The sequence below is a fragment of the Anolis carolinensis genome, unplaced genomic scaffold (genome assembly GCF_035594765.1).
Source record: "Anolis carolinensis isolate JA03-04 unplaced genomic scaffold, rAnoCar3.1.pri scaffold_9, whole genome shotgun sequence".
NCBI classification, from domain to species: Eukaryota; Metazoa; Chordata; class Lepidosauria; order Squamata; family Dactyloidae; genus Anolis; species Anolis carolinensis.
This window is the reverse complement of record NW_026943820.1, coordinates 24,525,892-24,545,136: the sequence shown is the minus strand read 5'-3', so window position 1 is coordinate 24,545,136 and position 19,245 is coordinate 24,525,892. Positions and strand designations below refer to the sequence as shown.

Sequence of the window (19,245 nt, the reverse complement as noted above, 5' to 3'; positions counted from 1 at the left end):
AAGGGATGTTGCCACTCCACACTTTTGCATCTTTCCAATGAAGGGAATTAGTTTTAAGGAAGCTCAAATTGCCTCAACTACAGTGAAATCAGGAGGACACAAAAATAAAGATAAATAAAGAATGTAACAGTGAATAAGCAATGGACGAAGGCTGCCTTGGGCTTCCTGAGTTGGTAAAAACACATGATATTGAGGAATAAGCAACATCTGTTGGGGGGTACAGATGGTAAGGGAAAAGAGCAGGGGATTTATCCTTCAGGGAAATTTAACACAACAGAGTCCCATTCATCAATCAAGTTATCATCATTATTAGTTGTTTTCACATTTGTTCAAAGCGTGCGCCTGGTGAGCGAGTTTAACAGGTGACAAAAGAGTGTGTTAACCTCACAGCAGCAGTCCAAGCAGAGAAAGCAACGGAAAGCAAAGCAGGCTTTGCAGGAGGGCAGGAATCCAAACAAGGGCTTCCCTGCATCCATGGAAGTGAATGGGAGAAGCAGAAGATGCCAGAGACTGTGTGTAATGGGATATTCTGCAGTACGCGCTTGTCTCTTTTGTCCATCAAAAGTATAATCTCTGCAATTTAACGGGAACAGACGCTGCACAGACGCCGTATGAACTTGGTGAAATGACCTGCAGCAGTGAGACAATTAGACTGATCGGGTTACATGCGGGTGGATTGGGACTGTTACTGTCGCAGGTATAGAAAAAGGAGTTTAGGACAAGTGAGAACATATTGCAGTAGGCTTGTTATCACCTTTGACTCCCATGAAGTTTTAACAGAAGATGGGAACTGCAACAAAGCACCCCTTATCATGAACATCGAACAGAAACAAAAATGAAAGACATAATACTGTGTGCTGGTATGGCTGTACCAGAAGCTCCAACTTTATTTTCTTTCTGCTAATGTTTGCAGTCATAGGGCAGGCCGCCTGTCCATCATCATTAAGTTTGGTTCCGCCCTTTGTTCAGGGCTCTGGGAGGGAAGGAGCCATTTTTAAGTCAGTCTCACTTAAGGAAGCTAAGCTATAGGACGTAGACCAGCTCGTCTCATAGAAAAGCTTCATATCTCAAGAACATCTGGGGATATAGAACATCCGAGAAAACAGAAACAGAAATTCCAGGGGAAAAGTTCCAAAAGCTCTGGCTGAGAGCTCACAGCCTCTCAGCCTCACAGCTCCTGAGGGAAACAGCCCTAAAGTTTCCAAAGAAACCTTGGAGAGAGAACAGCATCACAGGTCCACAGAACCCCAGCTGAAACATCTGCAAGCTTTGGTTGGTAGGTCTACTCGATGCCCAGACACATTTGGAATCGGTAGTGGGTCCCACATCAGCTAGGCCCATATGATAGACAGACTGGGAGAGGTTATAAGGGGTTTTTCTTCTTACAGAGAAAGTACAGTTGTCCAAAGCCAATTGCCTGTCCCCTGGGGACAAGATTGAAAAGCAACAGTTTATTAAGGAAACTTTGAAGTGTTATTTGACTCCTTGAAGATTTATTATTTGTTCATCAATAAAGACTTTGTTATTTCACTAAAGACTCAGAAGGCCATCCTTTTCAGGAAAATTCTCAAGAACCTCTCTTTGAGGCACCCTGGCTTCCCGCTGGGCGTAAAGTATACGTCCTATACAAAAGACAATAGTTACAGGCCCAGCGCGTGACAAAACAATTGCTAGAAACACAAAATGAGCAATAAGAAAAGGCAAAAGGATAGGATAACTTCTATCAAAGTACTAGCCATCATGCCAATGACCAGGAATTTTGGGAGAGGTAGTCCAGAATAACTAGAGGGTATCAGAACAGGGAACCCTATCATTTTCACTGCAACCTGCCATTCCTTCGATAAGGCCTGAACCAGGGAACTTTTTACACAGTGTAGAAGAGTGTTGAAATCTATGCAAAGAACAGATTTTAAACACATGTTTTATGTTTTATATTTTATACTGTATTTAATTGGTTGTATTTTTTATATGTTGTTGTTTTTAATGATGTATCGGCATCAAATTGTTGCCAATTGTACGCCGCCCTGAGTCCCTCCGGGTGAGAAGGGCGGGATAGAAATATTTGAAATAAATAAATAAATAAATAAATAAGTATGTGCATTTATAAATGGCTTCCCACTCGCTGCCTTCCTAGTCCAACATGGAAAAAGTGGTCGCAACCAAATGGACCAATTCAATTTCTCCCAATTAGCTGTGAAGTACAGCCAGCCCTCCATATCCACGGATTGAAACATCTATGGCTTGAAAATATTCCCAAAAGCAAAAGTTGATCTTGCCATTTGATATATCATATATACTCGAGTATAAGCCGATACGAATATAAGCCGAAGCACCTAATTTTACCACAAAAAAACTGGGAAAACATTGACTCGAGTATAAGCCAAGATACCAATAAAATTACATTAAATGAGGCATCAGTAGTTTAAATGTTTTTGAATCTTTACATCAAACCAAAATACTTGGGAGTTACTCTGGACTGTGCTCTGACTTATAAGAAGCCCTGCTTGAATATCAAGCAAAAAGTGAGTGCTAGAAATAATATCATACAAAAAGCTGACTGGCACAACCTGGGGATCACAACCAGATACAGTGAAGACATCTTCCCTTGTGCTTTGCTACTCTGCTGCTGAGTACGCATGCTCAGTATGGAATGCATCTCACCATGCTAAAACACAGGATGTGGTTCTTAATGAGACTGCCACATATCACAGAATGTCTATGCCCTACACTGCTGGGGAAATTATACTGTTTAGCCGGTATTGAACCATCTGACATCCATCGGGAAGTAGCAGCCAATAATGACATCTCCGTCCCATCTTCTATTTGGGTATCAGCCAGCATGCCAATGCCTTAAATCAAGAAACAGCTTCTTAAGATCTACAGAGATACTTGCAGGAATACCTCAGCAAGCAAGAGTCCAAAAGTGGCACCTCAATCAGTGGCTGAAACCGGATGAGAAACTTCCTCCTGGGCACACAGAAGACTGGGTGACTTGGAAGGTGCTGAACAAATGGCACCCTGATACCACGAGATGCAGCGCCAACCTTAGGAAATGGGGCTACAAAGTGGAGTCCATGACATGCTAGCGTGGAGGGAAGCAAACCACAGACCACTTATTACGAGGGCTATCCAGAAAGTAGGCTACGTTTTGGATTTTAAAAAGGACAAAGTATAGGATAAATCATTTACCATATGCAGCTGAAAGACACATCCCAAAACTACAATCTCATGTAATTCCCATTTAAATTTAGCCACGTTTCTTATAGATAAATGAGTTTGAAAAGTATTGCACTAGTAAATTCCCCGCCTGTGTCCTTGGCTCTTCCCCCTTCTCCCTTCCTGCAGCGTAGCCAAAACGCTGCGCTGCCAGCCATGCCCCCATTGTTGGAAACGGAGGAGAGAGGTGGCAAATTTACTGGTGCAGTACTTTTCAAACTCATTTATCTATAAGAAACGTGGCTAAATTTAAATGGGGATTACATGAGATTGTAGTTTTGGGATGTGTCTTTCAGCTGCATATGGTAAATGATTTATCCTATACTTTGTCCTTTTTAAAATCCAAAACGTAGCCTACTTTCTGGATAGCCCTCGTACAATGCGGTCTGAGCGCTGCCACATGCACAATGGAGGACCTTTTTACAGCGACACCAGAGGCACTCCAAGTGGCCAGCTTCTGATCGAAGGAAATTTAGTATAATGCCAAGTTTTTAACTTTGTTTGTGTTTTTATATACATTATAACTGTACTCTCAATTAGCTTCTGACACAATAAATAAACATCCCCCAATTCTTATAACAAAGAAACAAGCATGACATACCAATCCCATTCATGACGGGGGACTCGTTGTTAACATCCAATACTCCAGGCAAATCGTGTTCCCCTTCCTGTTCATTTAAATCCATGTTTGGCTTTTGGGAGCCGTTCCCAAAATGTCCAGTGTCCTTCTCGTAACTGGTGTCTCCATTCGGCAGGCCATTGTGTGGCTTTTTCAAGGGCATAATCTGTAAACCACTGGGGGTAGTCCGGTAAGTTACTGTTTTAGCAGCTCTGTCACCTGAAGATGCTGGTTTGGACGCGTAGCCCTTTCTTGGCTTTTGAAATGTTGGGGCCATGCGTTTTCTTTTATGGGACAATCCCTTGCTTTTCCCAGCGTCAGGGGGTCTGTGCGATATTTTATCAAGGGGGGAGCCCCTGCTTTCTCGCAAAAACTTGGGCGCGCTGGCTTGCTTCCCGTGCTTTGCTCGCCTTTCCCTTGTGACGTGCAGCCCGTTGAATTCGTCGATAAATTCCTCACAGTGCAATAGGTGATGTTCTGGTTCCCACGTGTCTTCATTACTTCCATAACCTTTCCACCGGATAAGATATTCCCATTTGCCTTTTTTGTTCTTCCTTTTGTCTACAATCCTTTCAACCTAAAACGAGGAAAGGAACAAACTGTTAGCTGCTGCAAGGGACATCGATTTAGACCAATGATGGGCAAGCATTTGCGCTTGGTGTGTCAAAATTCCCCAAAAAACCTAGCATGACTTGGGTGGTGTGTCACTTCGAGAAAAAACAACAACATAATTTCGCAATATGCATAGTTTAAATAACAAAAATATATAATTGTAATATATAACTGTATTTAATAAATCAAAAACTATTTACTACCATTATTTCCATGTACAACAATTTATGGTGCCTATTGCAGCTTCCATGCTGATTTCTCTCTATTCTAGTTTCAATGTAGTCATGAATAATGAATAATAATATAATAGTAATAATATGGTAATATATTACAATAATAATAGAATGAAATAATAATCTATATACAGTAGAGTCTCACTTATCCAACACTCGCTTATCCAATGTTCTGGATTATCCAACACATTTTTGTAGTCAATGTTTTCAATATACAGTAGAGTCTCGCTTATCCAACGTTCTGGATTATCCAACGCATTTTGTAGTCAGTGTTTTCAGTATATCGTGATATTTTGGGGCTAAATTCGTAAATACAGTAATTACTACATAGCATTACTGTGTATTGAACTACTTTTTCTGTCAAATTTGTTGTATAACATGATGTTTTGGTGCATAATTTGTAAAATCATAACCTAATTTCATGTTTAATAGGTTTTTCCTTAATCTCTCCTTATTATCCAACATATTCACTTATCCAACATTCTGCCGGCCCGTTTATGTTGGATAAGCGAGACTCTACTGTATCGTGATATTTTGGTGCTAAATTCATAAATACAGTAATTACTACATAGCATTACTGCATATTGAACTACTTTTTCTGCCAAATTTGTTGGCTAACATGATGTTTTGGTGCTTAATTTGTAAAATAATAACCTAATTTGATGTTTAATAGGCTTTTCCTTAATGCCTCCTTATTATCCAACATATTCGCTTATCCAACATTCTGCCGGCCCATTTATGTTGGATAAGTGAGACTCTACTGTATATAAAAGAGTGATGGAATCAGGGCACCGGACAAAACAACAAAACTACAGGCCCCCCAACCTCGAAATTTGACAACACAACCCATCATCCATGGCTCTAGGTTGATACAACAAAAAGAAAAGAAAAATAAAGTCCTAATTAGAGGGAGAGCAATAATTGTTTTTATCCAATTGCCGCCAGTTAGAGGGCTAAGCTTCGAACATAGACCCCCTCTACTCTCACCACTTACACAGTACACAAACAACCAAATGCATACTAAACATAAAGACAACCATACAACACACATTAAATACCACCACTACCTCAACAATTTCTCACCAACACCACCAGACAACACCACAGCAACGCGTGGCGGTGTGTGTGTGTGTGTGTGTGTGTGTGTGTGTATGTATGTGTGTGTATGTATATATATATATATATATATATATATATATATATATATATATATATATATAATGTAATGTGCATAATTCCCATGGACTAAACAACAAAACCACTGGATCAAATCACACCAAATTTGGCCACAAAAGACATAGTCATCTGATCAATCTGCATGCGGCAACGTGTCAGCAAAAATGGCTAGGTGTGTCAGTGCTGACATGCATGTCATAGGTTGGCCATCACTGATTTAGACTTTAATCCTAAACACATTTTCTTAGGGATTACTTCTACTTGCCTTACTTTGGAGTAGATGGGGAAAGGTTTACACTCTCAGTGAAAGAAATATACAGGGCGCATCTAAAATTAATTCATGCGGTTTTTATTCGAATGCTTGTACATTTTAGTGCTAGTCTCAATTGCATCCTTTCTGGCCAGATTGCTAATAAATCACTGTGGCTGTATTCACCTGTTGAGTGTGTTCTTCAATCGGGAACTTTGGACTTTAGTGTAAATGCCTGCCAGACACGGACCTTCCGTATTCACAGTCTTAGTCTAAATTTGACCTCTCGGTCAATAATATCCAACATACTCAGAAATTATAGAATTATTCAAAATCAAACAGACAATGGAGTATTTGTTGTCAACGCCATGATCCTGATTTCATTTTACTTTTGTGCCGTACTGAAAATATTTTGTACCTTCAGTGTTGAAGTATCTTATGTATATTAAGCAATACGAATGCCAATTAAACTCATTTCACTTTCAATTCAATGTGGGTGAGGGGGGTATCAAAGGAAGATGGATATTTTGGAAGACACTATAGCAGGGGTCCCCAAACTAAGGCCCGGGGTCCGGATGCGGCCCTCCGAGGTCATATACCTGGCCCCCGTCCTCAGTTTTATAATATAATATATTGTATATACCTATAATATTGATAATAATATTATAATGTAATACAATATAACACTAATAATAATACCATATAATAATATTAATTATATATTCTATATTACATATAATATTACTAATAATACTACAGTATAGTGGTATAGTTCAATATAGTAATATATAATGCTAATATTGTGCTATGCTAATAATATAATATATTGTATGTACATATAATTTGTAAGCCACTCTGAGTCCCCTTTGGGGTGAGAAAGGTGTGATACAAATGTAGTAAATAAATGCAGTAAATAATAAATAAATAAATTTTAGACTTAGGCTCACCCAAAGTCTGAAATGACTTGAAGGCACACAACAACAACAATAACAACAACAACCCTAATTAACTTGACTATCTCATTGGCCAGAAGCAGGACCACACTTCCCATTGAAATCCTGATAAATGTATGTTGGTTAAAATTGTTTTTATTTTTAAATATTGTATTGTTCTTTTGTTGTTGTTGTTGTTGTTGTTGTTGTTTTTGTTGTTTTTGTACTACAAATAAGACATATGCAGTGTGCATCGGAATTTTTTTGGATTTTTTCAAATGATAATCCGGCCCCTCAACAGTCTGAAAGATTGTGGACCGGCCCTCGGCTTAAAAAGTTTGAGGATCCCTGCACTATAGTATTTGAAAATTATTTTTCAGAGACACCATCTTGCATTATTTAGCCCTTTTTTCTAAACCACTCACACTTACATTTCTTTCATGAATGAATTTTATGTTACTATATGAACATTCAGCCTTTTCTTGCCTATAACACATTCAGCTGCAATGTGTCATCTAATTCTACTGAGACTTCACAATTACCATTGGGAACATTCCCTTAATGTGGAAAATATTTGCTTAGTGGGAAAAAAGTAGAAAACATGTTTATTTCAAGGCAGCAATAGATGGGAGGGGAAATCCATAACAGTTTCCCCCACAGGAATCCCCATCATGATAAATAATAGGTTTCATCACTGCACACTTGAAGCAGTTTTCATGCTTTTAACTCAATGCACACATTTTCAGTCCAAAACCATGGCTTGACCTCTTTACCATGTCAGCTACATAGAGCACTGAGCTGCTGAACTTGCAGACCGAAAAGTTGCAGGTTCAAATCTCGGGAGCGGAGTGAGCGCCCGCCGTTAGCTCTAGCTTCTGCCAACCTAGCAGTTCGAAAACATGCCAATGTGAGTAGATCAATAGGTACTGCTCCGGAGGGAAGGTAATGGCGCTCTATGCAGTCATGCCGGCCACATGACCTTGGAGGTGTCTACAGACAACGCCGGCTCTTCGGCTTAGAAATGGAGATGAGCACCAACCCCCAGAGTCAGACATGACTGGACTTAATGTCAGGGGAAACCTTTACCTTTACCTAGAGCATGTTCAATCAAAATTCCTAAGATTAGCTCTACAGGTCCCCAGATGTGTCTCTAAGTCGTATAAATTTGGACTAACAAACTGTACTTCTGATTCAAAATTGAGCCCCTCCGAATTGAAAGAAAACAAAACAGTCTCCTTGAAATTCCAGAAAAAATAGTTAAATTTAGTTAATATTTCATTGATTTCTTTTTCCAAAATAGACTCTGAGATAAAAAGGCAAGGAGAGGGAGCTGCATTACCTGCTCTTTCTCAGTCAATTACAGGTTGGACTTCAAATCCCAGGATTCCCTGAACTAGCTGGGAATGGCAGCTACATCTGTTTTATTTCCTGCAAGCTGTGTCTCCCTTCCACTCAGGAGAAAAAAATGTTAAAAATTCCTAAAAATCTTAGGATGACTGGAGATTTCTGAAACTTTGCAAGAATGATGTTCTATTCATGTTCTTTCACTATGGAGAAATTGAAGGGGATATCTCTTTTGGTTTTTTTTTTTAAAAAATTATTTGTAAAAACTTTTAAAATTTCCTAAAAATTAGTGGATGAGCGAAACGTTCTGAAACTTGGGGGGATTGCAGTTGCAAATGTTTCCTACATATGTAACAAGTGTAATCCTGATAGCCTTAAAATGATAGAGAAACATTGCCGCAAATGGACGGATACCGGAACGAAATAATAACAAAATTTTTCCAAAATTCATATTAGAAACAAAATTGATACTTTACAATTTTTTCAAACCACTTTATAAACAAAACGGGGAGGGGAGTGTCACCCAAATGTTGTCATTAGAAACGAAGTGACGCTTTGGCATTTCATGCACCTCTACTATCTATTCTGGATTCAAATGACAAAAAAAAATAGATTCCATCTAAACATTAGGGGAAAAAATCTTGGCTGTAAGAGGTATTCAACACTGGAATTGAGTGCCTTGACTCTCCTGCCTTGGAAGTATTTCAACAAATGTTGTATGGGCATTTTTAAGGAATGCTGTAGTTCTATCTTCCTGAAAATCCTTGATTTGGACTAATGACTCATTCAGAAAACCTGCAACTTCACCGTTACCTTGTATTTTGATGAGCAGACCCACAGCTACCATTTGGCCATCTTAAATACCCTACAAAGTTATGGCTGATTGTTGCCAAAAACTAGTGGCTTCTCCATAAAGATTGCATGGGGCAAAAATATGGTGTGTGTCTTTCACTTGGCAAAAAGGAAGCCCCTTGCCCGACTGTTTTGCATGTTGATGGTGTTCCTTTCACAGATGCCCTATTTTATTTTATGTTTTAGTAGAACACCCGGTTCCACTGTCACAGTATGATAGAATCTAATCTTAGAAAGTCTGAAGTGGAATCTCTCTAGGCAATACAAGCCAAAAAGGCAATACAGAAATCCTATCGTATTCAGAGCAAATTTCTAAAATAAGAGTCCATTGTCGTTTAACCTAGCGGCTACCTCTACTAAACACTCAACCAAGTATAAGCAAGAAAACAATTTTTAATGGATCACATTTTTCCAATGCTGGTGTCTGTTGTACATACATTCTTAGGAAGAGAAGGAGAATGATGCATTAGATATAAGAATCCAAAGAAACAACTTCCAGTTTTTTGTAAAAATTCATTTCACTGAACTGGCAAATCTCTTACACTTGTAGGATGGTATCATTATATACCATTATTCCTGACTCCAGGGCTAATTGACATACATGGTGATGCTGGAGTGAATGGCTCAATCAGATTATCTATATGGAAAACACCTTCCAAATCACAGATATGCCACACAGGGGAAGAGTGTGAAAAGTACTTTTTATCACTTTGCCAAATACCTGTTCACTTTTATTATCCAAAATCCCTATTAGAAGTATAGCTACTTTATTCAGAATTAGCTTTGCCATTTTTTCCAACATTCCATGGAGGAGATCATTGGACCCCTTTTGGTTTCCTTTAAAACCTTATTGTCCATTCTATTCTTTAAACATTCGCAGTGGTCCCATCCATTTTGTGATGGTGCGAGTGGCGCCACCTATATGTCGAACTGTAAGTTGCAAGATTTGAATTGTATCATGCCTGATTTTGCCTTTACCCTGTAAATGTAGTTGGATTGATTGGTTATTTATAGCTGTCAATCAATGTTGTTTGCACCAGTTATATTGCTCCCTCAGCTCAATTGTTTGACTCCACCCTTTCCTGGAGTGGGTCAGTGTTTCCTTTTTCATTCCACCATCAAGCTTTCTATCAGATGGATGCGAGAGAGAGACTTGGCTCTAAAAGCCCTTGATTAAGTTACCTCTCAGCACCAATTCTGAGGTTCTTACCCTTGAGACTTATGCTTCATGTTCAGACCAACCTGGACAACGTTGAGGAGTCTCAAGTGCCTTCAGATCAGTTCTTTGGCACCAGAAGAAGACAGTGTCTTCAAACATAGGCCATTTGGACTGAGGCTGAGGATTGCTCCGGCATTCACAGCCATTGAGAAAGAGGGACCTGGAAAAGCTTCTCAGCTGCAGAGCTCCTTGGACTTAAGACAATCGGAAACTGTAATGTATATTTTCCTTTACCCCTTTGAAACTTCCAGCTTATTGATTTAAAGGGATAACCTTTTGAAACAATAAAACCAGTTTTGAGTTATCTACAGTGTTTTGATCCTTGGGAGTTCCAGCTTCCCTAAAGGAGGGCAAGAAGCAATCCCCTGGGGAAAGATGTCACGTCCATGCCTCTTTCGCTAAGAGTTATAGCCCCAGGCGTGACAGCTCACATTTACTGTTTTCCCATTTCTGGCTGATGGCCACTCCATTGCTGGTGAGAAGAAGGGGATCAGGGAGGCATTTGATTATCTTCCGCAGACTGATAATGTCATCTAATGAGACTTCGGTAGGATCTGATTCTTGGTGGATGTCAGGAGAAGATGTCCTTGATTTGTTAAGGGAGTATAGCAATGGAATTGATGTGTGTGTGTGTGTGTGGGGGGGGGGGGGCTATTGTAGAGCAACCGTGACTCTTGGAAATAGTTATGAGATGCCATAGCATAATTTCACACGTAGAAATCTTACAATATACCAATGTTCTTGACCATGTTTGATCTTGTAATTACAGATAAGTTCAGTTTCTAGGGAAGTTTAGCTAAATATCTCCATCAGTGGGTGGGGATGATACTGCTTAGACATGGCCCTGGAAAGAACATGGAATTTAACAATTCCAATGCAGAAAAAAATGGAACGAAGATATTTCTCTATTCGGCATGACATCACAAATCTGATGGTTACTACCTCACTCTCAAAGCTTCTGCTTCTCTAGCAGAAAATAGCAGCTATTAGGCGGGAGAAGGAGTTTTATGTGAACTGCAGCACTTCCATCCTGTGACTTCTTTAAAACGTTAAAAACTAAATTAATTGCAATCATGCAATTAACGTCCTGCCGAGTTTAGCCATCAGTTTTCTGAGAATTTGCCAGAATGAATAATATCTAAAAACATGTCAGTGCTTGATGACAGTGTGCTTACTCTGTTGTGGTTGCAGGGAGAAGGGAGGAGAACCAGACTGCTCTACTTACATGGTTTGCAAAAATAAAAACACGTGAAGATTAATAAACATTGACCTGTTTCTTTTATACCCTGCAGCTTCTCAGACTATATTAATGGAAGTTTCTTTTTTAAAAGAAAAAAAAATCTGGCTACTAGAAATTGATCAAAGATACTTTTAGTCCTGGAAGGGAAGATATCTATACAGTAGAGTCTCACTTATCCAACATAAACGGGCCGGCAGAACGTTGGATAAGCGAATATGTTGGATAATAAGGAGAGATTAAGGAGAAGCCTATTAAACATCAAATTAGGTTATGATTTTACAAATTAAGCACCAAAACATCATGTTTTACCACAAATTTGGTAGAAAAAGTAGTTCAATATGCAGTAATGCTACATAGTAATTACTGTATTTACGAATTTAGCACCAAAATATCACGATGTATTGAAAACATTGACTACAAAAATGCGTTGGATAATCCAGAACGTTGGATAAGCGAGTGTTGGATAGGTGAGACTCTACTGTATATATAAAAGAGTGATGGCATCACGGCGATCCACAAAACAACAAAACTACAGGCCCCCCAACCTCGAAATTTGATGACACAACCCATCATCCACGGCTCTAGGTTGATACAACAAAAAGAAAAGAAAAATAAAGTCCTAATTAAAGAGAAAGGAATAATTGCTTTTATCCAATTGCTGCCAGTTAGAAGGCTAAGCTCCTCCAACTTGGTCTCCTAGCAACCCAATAAAAATAATAAAAAAACACTAAAATATAATTAAAAACACTAAAAGATTAATACAATAAAATACCATAACAAAAAATAATTAAAAATTATACAAGAAAATAATAAAATATAATAAATAAAAAATAACTTACAATAAAATTAATTAAAAAATACAAATAACGTCAAATAAAAATTACACAACATTTTAAAACCAATACCACCACCACTTTGCCACAGCAACGCGTGGCTGGGCACAGCTAGTTAAATCATATAATTTACCAATTCCCTGTCCATTCTCCTTTCCCTTAAAACTGGTACATACAAATCAAGTTGTTATTATATTCCCTACTTATGTCAATTCGCATTGGTCAAGCCATACTGTTTTGGGTTTTTTTCAACTCTATTAATGTTGAAATAGGTGATTTAGCACAGTAGGAAACAAGGGGAAAAGCAATTCCATCAGTTCCCTTAGAATATGGTGCTAAAACATAAATGGAAGAAAATATTTATCTCATCCATTCTACTCACTTCACTTTGGCTTACAAAAGACTGGAAGGATCCACTTCTTATTTTTAGAGTTACTGGAATTTACTGTTATGGCAACACTAGCAGAAACTCTGATACAGTAGAGTCTCACTTATCCAACACGCGCTTATCCAACGTTCTGGATTATCCAACGCATTTTTGTAGTCAATGTTTTCAATATATCATGATATTTTGGTGCTAAATTCGTAAATACAGTAATTACTACATAGCATTACTGTGTATTGAACTACTTTTTCTGTCAAATTTGTTGTATAACCTGATATTTTGGTGCTTAATTTGTAAAATCATAACCTAATTTGATGTTTAATAGGCTTTTCCTTAATCCCTCCTTATTATCCAACATATTCGCTTATCCAACATTCTGCCGGCCCATTTATGTTGGATAAGTGAGATTCTACTGTATTACTGTATATACTCGAACTACCCTATGCTACCCACAGCATGCTGCGTGCGGACACACACATATGTATGACTAGTTACACTTGAAAAATGTACCTGTTCTGACTTACATATACTGTATGTACTTGAGTATAAGCCGACCTGAATATAAGCCGAGGCACCTAAATTTACTACAGAAAAACTGGGAAAACATTGACTCAAGTATAAGCCGAGAGTGGTAAATTTCAGAAATAAAAATAGATACCAATAAAATTACATTAATTAACAGACCACAGATTGGGAACTACTGTTCTGGTGGATATGGAGGGGTTTTCATCATATTTTGGGAATTCTGTCATCCCAAGAGGGCTCATTTCTGAAACAGAAAGTGAAAAATCTTCCACTGGGTATGAAATGGTCCATCATGAGCCAAAATGGTGGTGGAAATGCACCCTGTCATGTTCTTTACTGGGTCTTTGGGAACAAAGAACGGCTGGTTTTTTTCCTGTGGGTTGAAGGGGATCCGGTCCTCCAAGATCTCTGGGGATCTTGCTCATATTGAATCTAGAGGTTGGATCACACCATAACGGATCCATATTTTAATCCAAATATGTGTTTCATATATGGGAGCCCCGGTGGCGAAGTGTGTTAAAGCGCTAAGTTCCTGAACTTGCGGACCGAAAGGTCCCAGGTTCAAATCCTGGGAGCAGAATCAGCGCCCGCTGTTAGCCCCAGCTCCTGCCAACCTAGCAGTTCGAAAACATGCAAATGTGAGTAGATCAATAGGTACCGCTCCGGCGGGAAGGTAATGGCGCTCCATGCAGTCATGCTGGCCACATGACCTGGAGATGTCTATGGACAACGCCGGCTCTTCGTCTTAGAAATGGAGATGAGCACCAACCCCCAGAGTTGGTCACGACTGGACTTAACGTCAGGGGAAACCTTTACCTTTACCTATGTGTTTCAGATGAGTGTGCTTCCCTGTTTAGTCCCATCAAATTTTATTTATTTATTTATTTATTTATTTATTTATTTATTTATGCTTCAAGTGTACCTAGAAAAAAGGTACACGCCTATCTTCCACTTTGAACTTTTACTCGATAGAAAGCTCACTCAACCTATACTGAAAAATTAGGGGGAAATTAGTATTCTGAAATTCTTCCTTATTTACTCTTTGCTCATCTTGTGGGAATGCAGAGACTTAATTTATTAATGAGGCTTAAGCTTGCAAAGCTCTTTTTGAGTCCTTACTGAAAGAAAGCCACTAAGGCTTAGAATGGCAAGATTTCAAAGAAATCTAACACTGTACTTGATTTCTTTTTTCCACCTCTTCTAGGAGGCTCAACTGAACATGAGAACATAGGTAAGTAATTGTCATTTGGTGGCACCACTATCAGTTGCATCACTCCAGTATTTGAAAGTATTCTTTAAAACTGGATGGTCTTTAAGGAGTTAGGTCCCTTTCCACACAGCCATATAACCCAAAATATCAAGGCAGATAATCCACAAGATCTGCTTTGAACTGGATTATCTGAGTCCACACTGCCATATAATCCAGTTCAATCTGGATTTTATGCAGCTGTGTGGAAGGCGCCTTAGATACACCGCAAAAGCTCTTAAATTATCCTTTGCCAGGTTATAGTCATAGTTTGCTACTGCAAAAAGGAATTAATTGCATATCACAAGTTGTATGCAACAAGTTACAGTAGAGTCTCACTTATCCAACACTCACTTATCCAACATTCTGGATTATCCAACGCATTTTTGTAGTCAATGTTTTCAATACATCGTGATATTTTGGTGCTAAATTCGTAAATACAGTAATTACTACATAGCATTACTGCGTATTGAACTACTTTTTCTGTCAAATTTGTTGTTAAACATGATGCTTTGGTGCTTAATTTGTAAAATCATATCCTAATTTGATGTTTAATAGGCTTTTCCTTAATCCCTCCTTATTATCCAACATATTCGCTTATCCAACGTTCTGCCGGCCCGTTTATGTTGGATAAGTGAGACTCTACTGTATTTATTTTATTTATTTCCGATATTTCTACCCCACCCTTCTCCCCGAAGGGACTCAGGGCAGCTTACACAACTGGCAGGATCACTACCAGTACACCATAATACAATAAAATAAGAATAAAACAGTTAAAATAGTTAAATAACATAGTAAAATCTCTATATATAAAAGTGATGGCATCACGGCGACCCACAAAACAACAAAACTACAGGCCCCCCAACCTCGAAATTTGACAACACAACCCATCATCCACGCCTCTAGGTTGATACAACAAAAAGAAAAGAAAAATAAAGTCCTAATTAGAGAGAGAGGAATAATTGCTTTTATCCAATTGCAGCCAGTTAGAAGGCTAAGCTCCTCCAACTTGGTCTCCTAGCAACCCAAATAATAATAATAAAAAACACTAAAAATTAATACAATAAAATACTATAATAACAGAAAATAACTAAAAATAATACAAGAAAATAATAAAATATAATAAATAAAAATATAACTTACAATAAAATTAATAAAAAATGCAAATAACGTCAAATAAAAATTACACAACAATTTTTAACCAATTCCACCACCACTTTGCCACAGCAACGCGTGGCCGGGCACAGCTAGTACAATATATAAAAGATTTAACACAGTGCAACACCGAATATATGTGTCAATCATCCATCAGACCTTGTGCAAAAGCCTTAATCCAATCCATGTCAATGCGAACATCAAGGCAGATAATCCACAAGATCTGCTTTGAACTGGATTATCTGAGTCCACACTGCCATATAATCCAGTTCAATCTGGATTTTATGCAGCTGTGTGGAAGGCGCCTTAGATACACCGCAAAAGCTCTTAAATTATCCTTTGCCAGGTTATAGTCATAGTTTGCTACTGCAAAAAGGAATTAACTGCATATCACAAGTTGTATGCAACAAGTTACTTCCAAACTCTGACTTACATGCAATGCTATTTGCTTTTAATGCTTTTAATTACACTTCCAGTCAACTGGAGAGAAATAAGGTCCTAATAGTAGAGATACAGGTTTTTAGTATAAAAGCAAATAAATACTGTTGGTTACACTCATGGAGTGTATTGTAAGGGCATAAATTAGTTTACTCTTTGTTTCCAGTGTGAACTTTAAGCTGCACTGCTTTGTATGTTTACTTGAGGGTAAATCCCACTGAACAAAGTAATGAGTAAACGTGGTAAGGACTGTGCTGTTCCCAGAGCCAAAGAGCTTGCATTCATGTCATCACACAAAGTGGCTGCAATGTGGGAATGGGAGAGATCGATCAGACTCCTAAATTTCTATCTTATGTATTTGGATGAGGAAGTTGATGGTAGGGGATTTCCTTCAAGACATTCTGAAACATCTTGCCTCTCTTGTTCTGAAACGGCATGTTGACTTTCAGATCAGTCCACAAAGTGTGTTGCCTTCTCTTTCGATTTCTCAGGGGAAGGAAGCCTTGTCATGCTCTCAGACTTAGTGCTGTAGCCCAATGGAGTAGTTGTATGGCCACCACAAATCCCAACTGGAACAGCTTCTAGAAGGTGTCTTCCTATTTGAGATTCTACCTAACTATAGCGCTGGTTCTGGGCAAGTGCAACTGGGGACTTGTGAGCCCCTTCATTGGGGGGACAATGCCTGGCTCAACAGCAGTACGTGTGAAAAAGATCTTGGAGTCCTCGTGGACAACAAGCTAAGCATGAGCCAGCAACGTGATGCACCGGCAAAAAAAGCCAATGGGATTTTGGCCTGCATTAACAGGAGTCTAAAGTCTAGATCAGGGGTCCCCAAACTAAGGCCCAGGGGCTGGATGCGGCCCTCCAAGGTTGTTTACCCGGCCCCCGCTCTCAGTTTTAGACAGGCTCGCCCAACGTCTGAAGTGACTTGAAGGCACAACAACAACAATCCTACTTAACTTGACTATCTCATTGGCCAGAAGCAGGCCCACACTTCCCATGGAAATCCTGATAGGTTTCCGTTGGTTAAAATTGTTTTTATTTTTAAATATTGTATTGTTCTTTCATTTACTAATATTGTGCTATGGTAATAATATATTGTGCATACATATAATATTGATAATAATATTATAATGTAATACAATACAATATTTATTTATTTATTACAGTATTTCTATCCTGCCCTTCTCACCCAATAGGGGACTCAGGGTGGCTAATAATAATAATAATAATAATAATAATAATAATAATAATAATAATAATAATAATAATATATTATATACTAGCTTTGCCCGGCCACATGTTGTTGTGGCTTATGCTTTCAGAGTGTTGCTCTTTATTTACTGTCCTGATTTTAGAGATTATATTGTTCTGTATTATTATATCACAGTAATTATTACATATTATATTTATAATCTTATATTATCTGCTTAGAACTGGATTATATGAGGCCCCTTCTTCACAGCTGTATAAAATGCACACTGAAGTGGATTATATGGCAGTGTGGAGTCCAGATAATCCAAAGCAGATAATATAAGATTATAAATGGGTTATATAGCTGTGTGGAAGGGCCTTGAGTCTACACTGTTATATAATCCAGTTAAAATCAGATAATCTGTATTTTATAGGCAGTGTGAAAGAGGCCTGTCCCCTGGGCTGAGTGGGTTGCTAAGAGACCAAGTGGGCAGAGATTAGCCTTCTAACTGGCAGCAATTGGATAAAAACATTTATTGTTCTCCCTCTAATTAGGACTTTATTTTTCTTTTCTTTTTGTTGTATCAACCTAGAGGCGTGGATGATGGGTTGTGTTGTCAAATTTCGAGGTTGGGGGGCCTGTAGTTTTGTTGTTTTGTGGGTCGCCGTGATGCCATCACTCATTTTTATATATATAGATTACATGTAATATTACTAATAACATTATAGTACATTGGTATAGTACAATATAGTAATATATAATGCTGATATTGTGCTCTGCTAATAATATAATATATTGTATGTACATAAAACGTGTAAGCCGCTCCGAGTCCCCTTCGGGGTGAGAGAGGGTGGGATATAAATGTAGTAAATAAACAAATAAATAAATGTTGTTGGGTGTTTTTTGCACTACAAATAAGGCATGTGCAGTGTGCATAGGAATTTGTCGGGTTTTTTTTCCAAATGATAATTTGGCCCCTCAACATCTGAGAGACCATTAACCGGCCCTCCATTTAAAAAGTTTGACGACCCCTGGTCTAGATCCATGGAAGTCATGCTCCTGCTGTCAAGCCAGGCATGGTCCCCCATTCTGTATCTTTGCATTTCATTTTTTTCTGCCTAAGTCGAGTATCTTGATTAAATTGCATCAGTGTTAGATTTTGATTATTCAACAGATCTAGTCAGGTGGAAAACCACACCATAACCCACATCGAGTGCAATTTCCTGAAAGCATAAGGGCCAACCTTTCTGAGATTTTACACTAGAATATATGAGGTATCTCAGTTTTGGTTTCTTCCTGTCTGGTAATGCAGTTTAATACTACAGGGGAGTCTCACTTATCCAAGCTAAACAGGCCGGCAGAAGCTTGGATAAGCAAATATCTTGGATAATAAGGAGGGATTAAGGAAAAGCCTATTAAACATCAAATTAGGTTAGGATTTTACAAATTAAGCACCAAAACATCATGTTATGCAACAAATTTGACAGAAAAAGTAGTTCAATACGCAGTAATGCTATGTAGTAATTACTGTATTTACGAGTTTAGCACCAAAATATCACGATGTATTGATAACATTGACTACAAAAATGCGTTGGATAATCCAGAACGTTGGAGAGCGAGGCTTGGATAAGTGAGACTCTACTGTACTTTAAGTGCTGTGGCCTAGTGCTATGCGAGTTGTTTTTACCAGGCATTTAGCCTTCTCTGCCAAAAATTGGTGTCACATCAAAATACGACTCCTAGAATCCATAGCATTGAGACAGGCCAGTTAAAGT

The 19,245-nt window shown here is 38.4% G+C and overlaps 1 protein-coding gene across 1 annotated transcript in view; it reads right to left on the bottom strand.

Annotated features, from left to right (window-relative positions):
* cdyl2 (chromodomain Y like 2) overlaps positions 1-19,245 on the bottom strand; it is a 50,591-nt gene that overhangs the window by 19,929 nt on the left and 11,417 nt on the right. Inside the window, exon 2 of the mRNA XM_008113928.2 lies at positions 3,818-4,412. Coding sequence (XP_008112135.1) covers positions 3,818-4,412 — 595 coding nt within the window. The remainder of the gene's footprint in view (positions 1-3,817; positions 4,413-19,245) is intronic.